Raw genomic sequence first — 16,652 nt, 5'->3', positions numbered from 1 at the left:
AGGAGGCTGAATCTTAGGTGTCTGTAGAGAAACAGTGCCCAAACATTTCAAGTTGCACTCTTTATTCACAGCAATTTTAACAGGGACTTTGGAAGCAGGTTTTTTAGCAAGGGGCTGCGGAACTCAGGTACACACATCCACTGTGTTTCAAGCAGCCAGTGGCTGAATAAGAGAGGAGTGAGGAAGTCTCCATCACTGGCCTTGGAGGAGGCTGCAGGTTTTGCTCCCTTTGTTAGATTTGGAGAGGGAACCCATAATAAAGGGGGCAGACCAATGGAGCTATAGAGAATGCCTGCAGATGCAGGGAATGAGAGGCAGAGAAGGCTGGGTATGATGAAGGAGGGGATGCAGCGTAGTGCTTGATTTTTGTTTCCCATGCCCCCTTCTAGACCGGTTATGGACGGCGCCCGAGCTACTGCGAGACCCATCCCAGGAGCGGAAAGGCTCTTTCCGGGGAGATGTCTTCAGTATCTCCATAATTATGCAGGAAGTCATATGCCGTGCTGCCCCCTATTGCATGCTGGACATGACCCCTGAAGGTATATAAAGGGCAGGAATTGGTTGGTTACAGACCAGCTCCCATCCCCAACCTTTCCCTGTCTGTATGACTATTTTTGAGCCTGGGGCCTTCTGCATGCCAAGCAGAGGCTCTGCTTCTGAACAACGGGCCCATCCCATGTAACATGGCATTACCACATTGCTTTTCCATGGCAAACATTGCCTGGTGAGGATTGGAGGGTCACTCTAGAGTTGGCCATGCTGCCTTCAATATGGAAAAGTTAGAACCAAAGAGTTGGAAGGGGACCTCAAGGGTCATCTAGCTAAACTCCCTGCAGTGCAGGAATCACAACTAAAGCATCCATGACAGGTGGCATCCAGCCTCTGCTTAAAAACCTCCAAGGAAGGAGAGTCCACAACCTTCAGAGGGAGTCTGTTCCACTGTTGAACAGTTATTACTGCCAGAAAGTTCTCCCTAAATGTTTAGTCGGAATCTCCTTTCTTGTAACTTGAAGCCATTGGTTTGAGTCCCACCCTCCAGGGCGTATTCCATGGGACCGCTCTTAAGATGTTTGAAGATGGTTATCACATTGGTTTGGTTTGGAGAGTTGAGCAGGGTTGGTGAGTTAACGTGCTGGCCCCGAGTCAAGTGGAGCAGAAACATGGTGGGGTTAAGGAAGGGTGCAGGGTGAGTGGTCTTGATTACATGGAGAGGACAGGCCCTGTTGTAGGGTTTGGTTGCTGAAACACAGAGTGCTGTGTGAAACAGGGTAGTAATGGAGTTTATGGAGTGATTGCAGAGTGGAGGGGACCTGGCCTGCCCAGGACAGAAGCAAATTGTTTTCCTTGTCTGACAGAGATAATCAAGAAAGTAGAAAAGCCGCCCCCGCTCTGCCGGCCCTCTGTTTCAGTAGACCAAGCCCCAATGGAGTGCATTCAGCTGATGAAGCAGTGCTGGAGTGAGCAGCCCGAGAAAAGGCCAAACATCAACCAGATTTTTGACCAGGTGAGTGGGCCTCTGGAGCAGTTATTTGCCAGGATTCCAGAGGTTAGGGAGGTTGCCTCCTAATGCCCCTTCCGTCCCTCCCCTGCAGTTCAAGAGCATCAACAAAGGTCGTAAGACAAACATCATCGACTCCATGCTACGGATGTTGGAGCAGTACTCCAGCAACTTGGAGGACTTGATCCGGGAGCGAACAGAAGAGCTGGAGGTGGAGAAGCAAAAGACAGACAAGTTGTTAACGCAGATGTTGCCCCCGTGAGTCTGTGGAAATTATGTGCGGAGCTTAAGTGGGGCAACCAGAGCAAGTCCTAGTGGCCTCACATTCCTAGAAATGAGGGAATTGCCTGTTCACCTGTGCATGTAAGAGGTCTCCAAGTGGGTTGTGTAGGTCAGGTACAGGAAATGCCCAGAACTTCTACAGAAGACATTTCTGCTCTCTTCCTGTTGAAGCTCAGTCTGTTTCCTGTGTCAGCTCAGTGCAACAACCTGTTTGGAGTCTCTCTCCTTCAATCTGTTCTCTTATACCCTAGCTGTTATTTCATCTCCTGCTTTATTTCAGGGGGATTTTTGGGTCCTCATTTATTTTCTCCAACCGCTCTTTCCCTGATTTTCTTTTAATGTGTAAAACAAAACAAAAAACGCTCAGTTTTTCTCAAAGTTTTCCACCTTTTTATTGCTTTCTGAGCTCCCTTCTGAGCTGTGAAGCAAGGATTTTTCTTGCTGCCCCTTCCTTGCTTTGCTGTGATTAATATGTTCTGTCAGCAGTGAGCATTGCTAAGCTTGGGTTAGAATTTGGAGAGAAATTGGGGGAAGCTATTTTTTTAAAAGAATATTGTTAATTGCACCTTGCAGGCACCCTTAAGTGCTTTCTGATTCTCCCAAGGAGAGACTGGCTGACATTTCTGCTTGTCACCCCTTCAGTTCAGTAGCGGAGGCCCTGAAGACTGGTGCACCAGTGGAACCAGAGTATTTTGAAGAGGTGACCTTGTACTTCAGTGACATTGTGGGCTTCACCACCATCTCAGCCATGAGTGAACCCATTGAGGTGGTCGACCTTCTGAATGACCTTTACACCCTCTTCGATGCCATCATCGGTTCCCATGATGTCTATAAGGTACAGTCCTGTCGGCTCTGTCAGCCACCTTTACTGTGGGCAGGAGGCAGAGAAAGGGTGGGGCTTGGAGGATCCAAGGGATGTGAAGGAAAAGGACGACACAGATGCTTAGTGTTGCCAAGCGAAACTCATGTTGGCTGGGAAGTGGCTGGGTCTTGAGTTAGTTGGAGGGGAGGATGATTCTAGGGCTCCTGAATGGCTTCCTAGTGATAATCAGGAGGGGGGTGTTATTCAGGAGGGGGGTGTTATTCCTAGGTCAGGGGTCCGCAAACTTTTTGAGCAGGGGGCTGGTCCACTGTCCCTCAGACCTTGTGGGGGGGCCGGACTATTTTTTTTTTGGGGGGGAGAACGAATTCCTGTGCCCCACAAATAACCCAGAGATGCATTTTAAATAAAAGCACACATTCTACCCATGTAAAAACACGAGGCAGGCCCCACAAATAACCCAGAGATGCATTTTAAATCAAATGTATGTAAATCATGTAAAAACATGCTGATTCCCAGACTGTCCGCAGGCCGGATTTAGAAGGCGATTGGGCTGGATCCGGCCCCCGGGTCTTAGTTTGCCTAGCCATGTCCTAGGTCTCCCTGGCCCTCTGGCAACTGGGGGAGCTCTCTTTCCTCATGGACTCAACCCCTACTAGGGTTCTGTCCTGAACATGGGACAGGAACTTAGCCTGAGTGCAGAATGTGCTAGATGTAGATATGTCCAGGGATAAACAGGTCACATATTGCTAGTAAAAATTTAGGATCCAGGAGGTGAAGTCAGGTCAAGCAAAGGTCAGTCAACTCAGATGATAGATGCAGGTCTGATAAAAGGAAGGGCAACATCCTTAAAGGCAAAGCGGCGAAGTGGCTAGCACCCTGGAGAGCTCCAAGTGACACACATGCTGGCAGCCAGACAAGGCAGCCTTGTGGACGTTCATTCCAGGGAATCTAGACTGAGCCTTAACTAGGACTGCAACTTCCTCTGGGGAGCTAGGTGGGTGGAGCCACTCCTCTTAAAGGAGCCCAGCCTGTTTCAGAAGCTTCTGCCTCCAGCGGTGCAGTGGAGCTCAGGGTTCTGCTACGGCCTCTCAGCTAAGGCAACGTGACCTCTTCAGGCCAGAGAGGTGCTGGCACCAGGAACTCTACTGAGGAGGGGGGAATGGGCAAAGCCTGGTTCTCAGAGCAGGCCTTGTTCCTGGCTTGAGGTGTCCCCTGAATCCATGGCCTCTTCCCCTGAGGACGGGCTCCATCTCCATCTGGCTTCTCCCAACAGGTGGAGACCATTGGCGACGCCTACATGGTTGCTTCTGGGCTGCCCAAGCGCAACGGCAACCGGCACGCAGGTGAGATCGCCAACATGTCGCTGGATATCCTCAGCGCTGTCGGCACCTTCAGGATGCGTCACATGCCAGAAGTGCCAGTACGGATCCGCATCGGCCTGCACTCAGGTAGGCTGTCCTAAAGGCAGGGCTGCTGCAGAGCGGTGCCAATGGCCTCCAGCCACAGGGACCCACCTGTACTTCGTGGCCCTGTCCACCCTCACTCGGCTCTTCTGAAGAGAGCTCAACTGGGCAGGAGGGGAGAGGGGATGGGGGGGAGCTGTTAAGGTGGAAGAAACACCTGAGCTCAAGGTGGATCTGTTTCCCATGGCAGGGCCTTGCGTGGCTGGTGTGGTGGGGCTGACGATGCCACGATACTGTCTTTTTGGAGACACAGTCAACACCGCCTCACGGATGGAGTCCACAGGACTGCGTGAGTAGCCCATGGCCCAGGTGGGGGGCTGCAGAGGGAGGGAGGGGTTCCTGCTGGGGATGGAGTTTGCCCCCATTTGGATGGGCTTGGCTGACCATCTTGGGATGCCATTTATAATAATTATATATAATTATATACTGTATATGGGACCCAGGTGGCGCTGTGGGCTAAACCACTGAGCCTAGGACTTGCTGATCAGAAGGTCGGCGGTTCGAATCCCTGTGACGGGGTGAGCTCCCATTGCTTGGTCCCAGCTCCTGCCAACCTAGCAGTTTGAAAGCACGTCTAAGTGCAAGTAGATAAATAGGAACCGCTATAGCGGGAAGGTAAACGGCGTTTCCATGTGCTGCTCTGGTTCGCCAGAAGTGGCTTTATCATGCTGGCCACATGGCCTGGAAGCTGTACGCCGGCTCCCTCGGCCAATAATGCGAGATGAGTGTGCAACCCCAGAGTCGGTCACGACTGGACCTAATGGTCAGGGGTCCCTTTACCTTTTTATATACTGTATATAATATTATATTTCTTACACCTTTCCCATCTGACTGGGTTGTCCCAGCCACTCTGGGTGGCTTCCAACAAACATACGAATAAAAGGCAATAATTTTAAAAAGCCATCAAACTTTATGGCGATAGATTAGGAAACAAATGGAAATTCAAGGAATAATAATAATAATAATAATAATTTATTATTTATACCCCGCCCGTCTGTCTGGGTTTCCCCAGCCACTCTGGGCGGCTTCCAACAGAAATATTAGAATACAGAAATATTAGAAGGGGCGTAGCTCAGTGGCAGGGCTTCTGCTGTGTATGAAGCTTCGATCCATGGTGGCCTTGACAGGCAGTGGCTCTCCAGGGATTTCTCAGCCTCACATGGAGATGCTGGGGATTAAACCTGGGACCTTTCGCACACTAAGCATGTGGTCTCCTTCTACGACGTGCCCCTTCCCCTGGTTTTGGAATCCCAGCCATTGGCCTGGGGGGGGGGAAGGGTTTTCTCCCTTTCTCATAACACTAGAACTCATGGATAGCCAATGAAGTGTTGGAAGATTCAGGATGGATGAAAGAAAGTCCTCCTTCACACAACGTGAAGTTAAACCAGGGTTCCCCAAACTACGGCCCCCGAGCCGGATGCGGCCCAATCGGCCTTCCAATCCGGCCCGCGACGACCCCCGCCGCCCGCTGCCGCCGCCCGCTCTCACGGCGCACGGCGCAGCGACGATCTAAAAAATCGGCAAAAAATCGCCGAAAATCCTTTGTGCGCATGCGTATGGGCCTCTCCCGACCCGGAAGAGGTCATTTCTGGTGCACTTCCGGGTCGGGGAGGCCCATACGCATGCGCACAAGCGATTTTCGGCGATTTTTTCCCCGCCTGTGTGCGTGTGCGCATGCGCACGGGCGCGCACTCCCCCGCCCTCCGGCCCGCTGCGCGCGCACTTCCCTGCCCTCTAGCCCACCGCGCGGTCAGCGCGGCGGGCACCGGCCCACCGCGCGGTAAGTCTGGGGACCCCTGAGTTAAACCATGGAACTTGCTCCCACAGGTGGCAGTGATGGCCGCCAACCCCTATGACTTTAAAAGTGGGTTAGACAAATTCATGGAGGAGGAGCGGGCTATCAGTGGCCGCTAGCCATGATGGTTGTGCTCTGCCTCCACCACTGGAGGCAGCAATGCTTCTGGAAGCCAGTTGCTGGAAGCCACAGGAGGGAGCAGGACTCATGTGCTCAAATCCTGCATGTGGATTTCCCACAGGCATCTGGTTGGCCACTGTGAGAACAGGATGCTGGAGTAGATGGGCCTGATCCAGAAGACCCTTCTTATGCTGTTATGTCTCTCAGAGGCACCCCCATCTCACCCCCCGTTGTCTCTGCAGCTTATCGAATCCACGTCAACATCCGCACCGTTCAGATCCTACATGACCTCAAGGAGGGCTACAAGCTGGACCTCCGAGGCAAGACGGAGCTCAAGGTACCTGGGGCAAGGGAGGGGCTTCTTCCAACTTCAAGGACCCTCCAATTCTCCCTCCTATCTCCAGTCAAAGCTCCATCCAGAGGATGCAGAACAGACCCAAATCCCTAGGATGGGGGTGGGGAGCCCTCTGGCAAGCAAAAGATATGCCCCCTTCATTTGCATGTGTGTCCATGGGTGATGGTTTCCCTGGCAGGGAAGCAAACAGAGGAGCCCCAGTGTGGGCAGCACACCTGTGTGTGCTTTGGAACTGCTAGATCCACAGTTCCCAAACTGTTTGGTGCCACTGCTTCCCCCACCCTGTTGCATAAACCCACCCCCAGTGCTGCCTTCCCCCTACCCTATAAAAAGCATTGTTCAGAATAGCAGTTTGCACGACCCACTGAGGAAGATAATAACGCAATGGAATTCAAAACAGTAACCATTGATTGCACATTTATTCAAAATTGATTTAATTTGGCAAAATGGATTAACTTGTTTCAGTGATAATCAGCTTTTCAAGATGATAGTCCTTTACACCTGCAGTGCCTCCCCTGCTTTATGAAATTAGTTAGCCCATCTAGCACTTAATAGAATTTAGCACTGAATAAAATGCATGTGCTTTCGTAATCCCTGCATTTACCCTCTGTAATGGAACCTGTGTATCAATGCTGTAATGACTTCTGTGCTATGTGGACTTCTCAACCCTGACCCACCCTGTAACTCTGAGTGCTGCTTGCCTAGTATAGCAACATAATGTTTATGTGACATGCTGTTCTCGCCTCGAGTCTTCTCAGGTGGGAAGCTATAGGAATGGTATGTTAAGGACTTTTTGAATGTCTGCTTGTCAAGAAGACGGACGGTAAGTGAGTGAAATGGACATTCTAAGGCATCAAGAGAATGGGGCACCCAAGGTAATGGGTGGAAGAGGAAAAACAAGCGAAGCAAGACAGTTGTAGCTCCCTGACCTTTCACATATATGTTCTATGAGCTAATACCAGTATGCTTCTGAGAAACCCTATGCAAGCTGTGCTAAAATATGCCTCAGGCACAGTTCTCCTAACTGGTGGTTCTTTGAACTCCTGGTTTGGAGATGCTGTCACTTATCTCTTAAAAAAACTGGGACGCTAAGTTCGTATATCTTTCTTGGCTGCATTTCTCTTTAAGGTGTTATTCCCTCACCTGGGCATGAACCATTAAGAGGTGGTTTAGAAGTAAATTCTTAGCACACCGCTGCCCCATGCCTCTTAGACCCCCCCACCAGGTAATCTTGCTGCCCCCCACAAGGGGAGGTAGCACCTGCCTTGGGAACAGCCGTGTCGGTGAAGCTGGCAAAGCGCTTCTGGTGTCACCTGTTGCAAGGATTCTGTTGGGGCTGCTGCTCTTAGTGCTCAAGGAGTTCACTCGAAACATGTCCTCGCACCCGCATCAGCCTCTTTCTTTTTCTCCGCAGGGAAAAGGCACTGAAGAGACATTTTGGCTCATAGGCCGTGTGGGCTTTAACAAACCCATCCCCACACCCCCTGACCTACAGCCAGGGTGAGTTATGAGGACAAGGAACAGAATATCCAGCTTTGGAACAGAATAGGGTGGGTTCTGGGCTCTTGGGGGACACGGCCCCCTTCTCCACACAAATCTCCTGTTTCTCCTCTCTGCTTCCAGGGCGAGCAACCATGGGATAAGCATGCACGAGATCCCAGAAGACCGAAGGAAGAAGCTAGAGAAAGCACGTGGAGGGAATGTGTAGCCAGAGAGCAGCCATGTTAACATGAGCCCACTTGTGATGGAGGTGAGGCTGGGACAGATGGGGGAGTGACGCATGTGCCCTTGACTTGCATGCCCAGCCTCTGCCTCCAAGAGGCTTTGAGCTCCTCTCCCATCCTTGCAAAATGTGATCTTCCCCGACTCCTCCTGTTACTTCAGGGGTGTGGAGAAAAGATTCTTGTGTCTTCTCTTCCCTTCTGAGAGCCAGTGTGGTATAGTGGTTAAGAGCGGTAGATTAGTAATCTGGGGAACCGGGTTCGTGTCTCCGCTCTTCCACATGCAGCTGCTGGGTGACCGTGGGCTAGTCACACTTCTCTGAAGTCTCTCAGCCCCACCCACCTCACAGGCTGTTTGTTGTGGGGGAGGAAGGGAAATGAGATTGTTAGCCGCTTTGAGACTCCTTCGGGTAGTGATAAAGCGGGATATCAAATCCAAACTCTTCTTCCTCTTCCTTTCTAATGCCCAATCTCCAGCATGTAGCTTTGAGCCACCTGCATTTTCTCTTTTCCCCTGCCTGGTTTCTGGATTTGAAGATGTTAGAGACTGGGGGAGAAATTCAGGTCGGTTTGAATTTCAGGCTGAAGCTACCTAATTTGCCATGCCCTGAACAAAGGATGTGGGTAGCTACACGTGCAACAATTGCAAGTTGGTTGCCCTACTAGAAAACAAGGTTGCCCTTCTGGAAGAGAAGGTGCAGCAGCTTCAGGGGCGTGTATCTACGCTCCAGAGAATTAAAGAGCTGGAGCTTTTCTTGGATGCAGCAGAGCACACTGTCTGCACCAAGGAGGAGACAGGGGATCTCCCTGAGGAGGAGGTCAGTTCCCCAACACAGCAGCCAGATGTATGGAGGAACGTGACTCATAGAAGTAGAAGGCCCAGGGATCGCTCTGAGTGCTTAGAATTACACAACCGTTTTGAAGTGCTCATGGAAGATGAGGAACAGACTCCACCTGAGGATCTCTCCCTCATCACAGTTGATGAGGAATATGAAGACGAGCAGCAAAGTCAGTCCTCCGGGAATATGCAGGTAACCTTGGAAGGGACAGCACATGGAAGAATCCCAACCAAGCCTATGAAGAGGCGTGTAGTGGTGATAGGGGATTCCCTACTGAGGGGTACAGAAGCAGTGATCTGTGGGCCTGACAAGATGTCTCGAGAGGTGTGCTGTCTACCTGGGGCCAAGATCAAAGATGTAACAGAACGGCTGCAAGGAATCATAAAACCCACCGACAAATACCCCTTCCTTTTGGTGCATGTGGGAACCAATGACACTGCAAGCCATAGCTTACAGAAGATCAAAAATGATTATGAGGCTCTGGGCAGGAAGTTGAAGCAATTAGATGCACAAATTGTCATCTCTTCTGTCCTCCCAGTTGAACGACATGGCCCAGGGAGAGAGGGAAAAATAGGGGAAGTGAACAACTGGCTTCGCAAATGGTGCAAACAGGAACGGTTTGGATTCCTAGATCACGGTCTGCAGTTTCTTGAAGATGGACTTCTGGCAAGTGATGGACTGCACCTCACAAAAGTTGGGAGGAATGTTTTTGCCACAAAACTCAAAAACCTCATCAGGAGGGCTTTAAACTGACTTATGTGGGGGAGGGAGACAGTGGTCCTGAAGGTAGGAGTCTATCAAATGCTGAAGATGATCATCCAAATGTCAAGGACCAAATGGAGCAAGCAGCATGCAGACCTAGTGGTGGGACGAAAATATCCTTAAATAAGAGACATGGGGGAATGATCAACGGTCTTCAATGTCTGTACACTAATGCACAGAGCATGGGAAATAAACAAGATGAACTTGAGCTCTTGGTACAGCAAACTAAATATGACATAATAGGCATCACTGAAACCTTGTGGGATGAGTCTCATGACTGGAATGTAGTAATAGAGGGATACAATCTATTTAAGAGAAATAGACCAAACAGGAAAGGAGGAGGAGTAGCTTTATATGTTAGGGATATGTATACCTGTGAAGAGATCCAGGATTTAAAACTTCAAAGCCAAATTGAGAGTATCTGGGTCAAAATTAAGGGAGAGAAAAACAACAGTGATCTCATTGTGGGAGTTTACTATAGATCCCCAAGCCAAACTGAGGACACAGATGATGCCTTCCTGGAACAGATGGCCAAGCATTCCAAAGGAAGTGAGATAGTAGTAATGGGGGATTTCAACTATCCTGATATTTGTTGGATGTCAAACTCAGCCAAGAGCATAAGGTCGAACAGATTCCTCACTGGCCTTGCAGACAACTTCATTGTCCAGAAAGTGGGAGAAGCAACAAGAGGATCAGCCATTTTAGATCTGGTCCTAACCAATAGTGATGACTTGGTTAGTGGGGTAGAAGTGGCAGGATCATTAGGTGGGAGTGACCATGCTCTTCTGGAGTTTATTATCCAGCGGAAAGGAGCAACCAAGCATACTAAGGTCCAAATTCTAGACTTTAAGAAAGCCAACTTCAGAAAACTTAGGGAAACGCTGGGTGAAATCCCATGGACAGTAATACTAAAAGGGAAGGGAGTTTATGATGGTTGGGAGTTTGTTAAAAGGGAGATATTAAAAGCACAACTTCAGGCAATACCAATGAGACGGAAACATGGAAGGTGCCTAAAGAAGCCAGGCTGGCTATCTAAAGAACTTTTGACTGAGTTAAGATTTAAAAGGGATATGTACAAAAAATGGAAAAGGGGGGGAATCTCCAGAGAGGAATTCAAACATATAGCCAGCACGTGTAGAGACAAAGTCAGAAAAGCTAAAGCACAGAATGAACTCAGGCTCGCTAGAGAGGTTAAAAGCAACAAAAAGGGCTTTTATGGGTATGTCCGTAGCAAAAGGAAAAACAAGGAAACAGTGGGGTCACTCAGAGGAGAAGATGGTGAAATGCAAACAGGGGACAGAGAAAGGGCAGAACTCCTCAATGCCTTCTTTGCCTCAGTCTTCTCCAAGAAAGAAAACAACGCCCGACCTGAAGAATATGGAGCAGATGATTCAGCAGGGGAAACACAGCCCAGAATAAGTAAGGAAGTAGTACAAGAATACTTGGCTAGTTTAGATGTATTCAAGTCTCCAGGGCCAGATGAACTACATCCAAGAGTATTAAAAGAACTGGCAGAGGTGATTTCAGAACCACTGGCAATAATCTTTGAAAATTCCTGGAGAACAGGCGAAGTTCCAGCAGACTGGAGGAGGGCAAATGTTGTCCCTATTTTCCAAAAGGGGAAAAGAGAGGACCCAAACAATTACCGCCCAGTCAGCCTGACATCAATACCAGGAAAGATTCTAGAGCAGATCATTAAGCAAACAGTCTGTGAGCACCTAGAAAGAAACTCTGTGATCACTAAAAGTCAGCATGGGTTCCTGAAAAATAAGTCATGTCAGACTAATCTGATCTCATTTTTTGACAGAATTACAAGCCTGGTAGATGAAGGGAACGCTGTGGATGTAGCCTATCTTGATTTCAGCAAGGCCTTTGACAAGGTGCCCCATGATATTCTTGTAAAGAAGCTGGTAAAATGTGGGCTAGACAATGCTACCATTCAGTGGATTTGTAACTGGCTTACTGACCGAACCCAAAGGGTGCTCATCAATGGCTCCTCCTCATCCTGGAGAGTAGTGACTAGTGGGGTGCCACAGGGTTCTGTCTTGGGCCCAGTCTTGTTCAACATCTTTATCAATGACTTGGATGATGGGCTTGAGGGCATCCTGAGCAAGTTTGCAGATGACACCAAATTGGGAGGGGTGGCTAACACCCCAGAGGACAGGATCACACTTCAGAATGACCTTAACAGATTAGACAACTGGGCCAAAGCAAACAAGATGAATTTTAACAAGGAGAAATGTAAAGTACTACACTTGGGCAAAAAAAATGAAAGGCACAAATGCAGGATGGGAGACACCTGGCTTGAGAGCAGTACATGTGAAAAGGATCTAGGAGTCTTGGTAGACCACAAACTTGACATGAGTCAGCAGTGTGATGCAGCAGCTAAAAAAGCCAATGCAATTCTGGGCTGCATCAATAGGAGTATAGCATCTAGATCAAGGGAAGTAATAGTACCACTGTATTCTGCTCTGGTCAGACCTCACCTGGAGTACTGTGTCCAGTTCTGGGCACCACAGTTCAAGAAGGATACTGATAAGCTGGAACGTGTCCAGAAGAGGGCAACCAAAATGGTCAAAGGCCTGGAAACGATGCCTTATGAGGAACGGCTTAGGGAGCTGGGTATGTTTAGCCTGGAGAAGAGAAGGTTAAGGGGTGATATGATAACCATGTTCAAATATATAAAAGGATGTCATATAGAGGAGGGAGAAAGGTTGTTTTCTGCTGCTCCAGAGAAGCGGACACGGAGCAACGGATTCAAACTACAAGAAAGAAAATTCCACCTAAACATTAGGAAGAACTTCCTGACAGTAAGAGCTGTTCGGCAGTGGAATTTGCTGCCAAGGAGTGTGGTGGAGTCTCCTTCTTTGGAGGTCTTTAAGCAGAGGCTTGACAGCCATCTGTCAGGAATGCTTTGATGGTGTTTCCTGCTTGGCAGGGGGTTGGACTGGATGGCCCTTGTGGTCTCTTCCAACTCTATGATTCTATGATTCTATGATTCTAAGACCCTTCGGCGTTTATACTTCTCCACGTTCTGCATCATGGATCTTCAACCAAACAATGTGTAAAGAAATGCGGAAGGTGGTGGGCTGTCTTTTGTTGGAGGTTTTTAAACAGAGGTTTTTTTAAACAGAGGTTTTTGAACAGAGGTTGGACAGCCTTCTATCAGGGATTTTTTAGCTGTGATTCCTGCATTGCTGGAGGTTGGGCTGGGATCCCTTCACAACTCCACAGTTCTATGATCCTGTGATTCCATATGCTGTAGCACAGGATAGTGTATTGTAGGACTTCCTACAGCCTACTTATTTCTCTCTCTGGCCATAGAGATATGGCCTAGAGCACCCCATAGTGGAGTGGATTGCTTTTGATCAGCTGGATAGCTCAGTTGGTTTAGAGCATGGCGCTAACAATGCAAAGGTTGTGGGTTCAATCCCACCTGCATATTCCTGCACTGCAGGGAATTAGACTAGATGATCCTCTATGATTCTATGGTCTTACCTAACTTTGCTTCTCGTGTTTATGCAGCTCAAACAGCAACAGAGACCTGTGGCCTGCACCTGCCGCTGTTTTCTGACCAACTCTGATGAGGCCTTTCACGCAGCCTGCGAGGCAGGTAGTCAGGAGCGACCTTTGGAAGGGGGATGAATCAGCAGTTGGTGCTCGAGGGACTCGCAGCCTCCTTTCGCCCGCGGCCATCTTGGACTCACCCTTTCTTCTCTCTTCTCTCTTCCTCTGCCACTCTTGCTGGCTCTGGTGCACAAAGGACCTTTGGCCAACCTAGGATTCACTCTCCAACCAAAAAGGAAAACGAAAAGTGGCCAGCGTGCGTCGGGACTTCTGGCCAAATCCGAGAATGGCTGTGGATTCTTCTCCCTCACCAGAGGTGCTTGCCTCCATTGTCACAGACTATAATGGAAGGATGGACGCGGAAGGAGGCCTGTTTTCGGAGTGGCTTTCTTCGAAGAAGATCAGGCTCAACGGGGGGGCTCTGTCATGGTTTCTTGTGGCCAATGCAGGATGCTTGTGGGCAGTGATTCCATAGAGGACAGTCCTGGTGATCTGGTTAAATGGAGCCATGCTTGGGGCTAGAGGGAGCAGGCTTTGTTCCTGCCCCACTCTGAAGCACTTGGGTCCGTAGATGCGACAGTGGCCCAGCAGGTAGCAGAGTGGCCTTGGCATGGTGTAGATTCACTGCCCCTTCTCTTTTCAGAGAACAGGGGCAGGTTCCATGTGGAGATTAAACTTGGGGGGGGGTGGAGAGGGTGGAGGTTGAGGAGCCTTATCAGACAGGATGTGCCTGGAGATTCATCATGGCCCCATATTTAAGCAAGCGAACAATCCTTTGGGAATTCAGCTCATATGGTTAACCACACTAGATGACAGTGTTTCCTGATGGGAATACTTGCAAGACTTTCAGAAATTGGCTTTTCATCTTAAGGGGGTGGCCGCCTACTACAAACCCTTGAGCCCCAACGTTTCTTTAGAACCAGTAATAAAGAACAGCAAACAGATACTTTGGGACTGGGCTGTTTAGAATGGAGAAGTGAGGAGGGTGTGGAGTATCTTGACTGCAGCTCCGAATATGGCTCTCTCTGGGATGTCATTTAGTAGTCAATATTAAGCCTCCAGCTGGACATTCTGCAGCCTGGCCAAGCATTCAAGGAGATGAGGAAGGAATTGGGGCAAGTTTGAGGATGGGTTGGGGCTGCAAACATTTGTTGTGATATACAAACCTCTTCTGAATAGTATTCTGCACCCCGGAAGAGTTTTCTTAATGGGATGTCGGCTTTCAAAAGGGTTTTTGGCTACAAATTTACTCACCGCATCAGTTTTTCCTCAGAAATCCCAGATGATACTTGGAAAACCTGGCTCATTTACATCTTCAGATTCAACTACAGTAATTGGTTTCAAAGGGGTTGTTGGAATTGATCCTCTGGGGTCATCTGTGGTTGACTGCCTGTGTCTGAATTTCAAAAGTTTGCTCAATACACAGAGCAAAACTTTGCTCCTGGTACCTATCTGCAGGCAAAAGCGTTATAAGACATGTCATCCTGTGGTGAGATGGCATGTGCAATTGAGCAGTATGTATATAAGATTATATTTCTTCAAAGGGATTTTTGTTATTTGTCACCGGGCAAAAAATATTTTCCTTAAAGGGGCAGGCAGTGGTAATCGATCACCATTTCCCCACTGAGCATGGATTGGCTGGCCTCAGAATTTGTCTATCATTTTCATAGACTGTGTACAAATTGTACTTTTCCCCCTTCATTCTTATTATCAGCATTGGGATATTTTATTTAATTGTATATGTATATGGTGTTTTTGGTTGGTTTTTTTGCAATGTTATTTTGCAGATCTGAGCGGCAGCGGTAGCATCTGTGGGGTGGGGGAGGCTAAAAATGTATGTGTACAATATATGCATCATTGCGACATGGCAGAGGCGATCCTTGTACTCTGTATCCCATCGGGATGCCCAGTAGGCGCTTTGCAGCTGGTCCATAAATGACTGTATGTGCGAACTCTGCAATTAAAGGGCCAGACTAGTGATCCTGAGGGGTGTGTTGGCTTATTTGACCTGCCCAAGCGGGGCTTACACTGGAGTTGGGGTTCTGCCCTTAAACCAAGTTAGGGCTGGCTCACCCCCAGTCCTCCCAAAGAGTCAGGATGTGTTCCTGAGGCTAGCCCAACTGCACACAGACAGAAGCTAAAATGGTCCCTTTGGGGAAAGAATATGATTAGCTGCACGATTTTGCCTACTTGGAAAACTTCACCAGTTGAGTTTCTGCCTCTTGGGTAGCTGCAGGCCAGGCAGGAACCCACCCAGCTCTGTTACAGATGAGGAGAGGCAGATCAGCAGTGGATCTTCACGATGACAGCCACAAGCAATATTTCTCAAGCACAGCTGGTTAATTCTAACAATGAAGAAACAAAACCACAAACGCACCTTCCGGGGTTGTGCAATGATGACTCCAGTTTTCTGGCGGTAGCCGAACAACATCTTTCCTCAAAAGTTGTTTTCCGTGTTGTTCTGCATCCACTTTGCTTCTTTTCTCCAGTGCCGGAATTATGTATAGGCTAAGTAGGCTGAAGCCTAGAGCCTCTAGATCTAGGGGGCCTACCCAGCAGGCAGTCTCCCCTCTCCCAAAATTGCAAACCCAAGACTTCATGCAAGGGCAGGGCAACCTGGGCCCAGCAACTATGAGACTCAGGGCCAGCCAGTGGGGCCCAATTTGAAACTCTAGGGCCCAACTTGCACATTTTTTTTGTGGGGTCCTAGTTCACAGCCACAATCTGCAGAATCTTAGAGATATAAATCTGTGTGCCAGGTCATTTTGACAAGGTCAGCAACGCCCTTAAGAAATCAGACCTGTTATTGAGTTCTTGTGCAAGTTTGTACGGTTCACGTCTGGATTTTTTTAAAGAAGATTTTGATGAGCTTGAGAAACAAGCAAAAGCCACCTTGCCAAATGTTAACGAGAAAACAAGGAGACAAAGAGTGAGGGAGCAGCGAAGAAATGACAGAAGTGCACCTGACGCCTTAGATGCACTTTCTTCAAGAGATAAGTTTAGGATAAAATCCTTTATTCCTAAATTAGATGCACTTGAAGCCAATTTAAAAAGAAATACTGCGTACAGTGACGTTGCACAATTGTTTTTCTATTCTTGCTATTCTGATAGCATCTAAGCAAGAAATTCAGCAAGGTGTTGGAAGCATACCCAGAAGATACTGACCTGAAACTTATTGATGAACTTTTGCACTTTCACCTGTACGTGAGACGAAGCCATAGGCTTACAGCAGCGCACTCTCTGTCTCCTACAGACCTTTATCAAATGATATACAGTGGTACCTCAGGTTAAGTACTTAATTGGTTCTGGAAGTCCGTACTTAACCTGAAGCGGATTTAACCTGAAGCGAACTTTCCCATTGAAAGTAATGGAAAGTGGATTAATCTGTTCCAGGTGGGTCCGCAGAGTACTTAAATTGAAATTCCTC

The 16,652-nt window shown here is 48.6% G+C and overlaps 1 protein-coding gene across 1 annotated transcript in view; it reads left to right on the top strand.

Moving 5' to 3' along the window:
- The window catches only part of GUCY2D (guanylate cyclase 2D, retinal), a 34,832-nt gene extending 20,994 nt beyond the window's left edge, over nucleotides 1–13,838 (top strand). The window contains exons 11-20 of the mRNA XM_035135850.2: nucleotides 390–539; nucleotides 1,356–1,504; nucleotides 1,593–1,756; nucleotides 2,423–2,615; nucleotides 3,877–4,051; nucleotides 4,257–4,355; nucleotides 6,224–6,318; nucleotides 7,751–7,836; nucleotides 7,960–8,086; nucleotides 13,184–13,838. Of these exons, the coding sequence (XP_034991741.1) occupies nucleotides 390–539; nucleotides 1,356–1,504; nucleotides 1,593–1,756; nucleotides 2,423–2,615; nucleotides 3,877–4,051; nucleotides 4,257–4,355; nucleotides 6,224–6,318; nucleotides 7,751–7,836; nucleotides 7,960–8,044 (1,196 nt within the window). The 3' untranslated portion in view covers nucleotides 8,045–8,086; nucleotides 13,184–13,838. The remainder of the gene's footprint in view (nucleotides 1–389; nucleotides 540–1,355; nucleotides 1,505–1,592; nucleotides 1,757–2,422; nucleotides 2,616–3,876; nucleotides 4,052–4,256; nucleotides 4,356–6,223; nucleotides 6,319–7,750; nucleotides 7,837–7,959; nucleotides 8,087–13,183) is intronic.
- The last annotated feature ends 2,814 nt before the right edge of the window (nucleotides 13,839–16,652 follow it).

This window comes from Zootoca vivipara, chromosome 13 (genome assembly GCF_963506605.1).
Source record: "Zootoca vivipara chromosome 13, rZooViv1.1, whole genome shotgun sequence".
In the NCBI taxonomy this organism is placed as follows: Eukaryota; Metazoa; Chordata; class Lepidosauria; order Squamata; family Lacertidae; genus Zootoca; species Zootoca vivipara.
The sequence above is the reverse complement of the archived record's forward strand: the minus strand, read 5'-3'. Positions and strand labels throughout refer to the sequence as shown.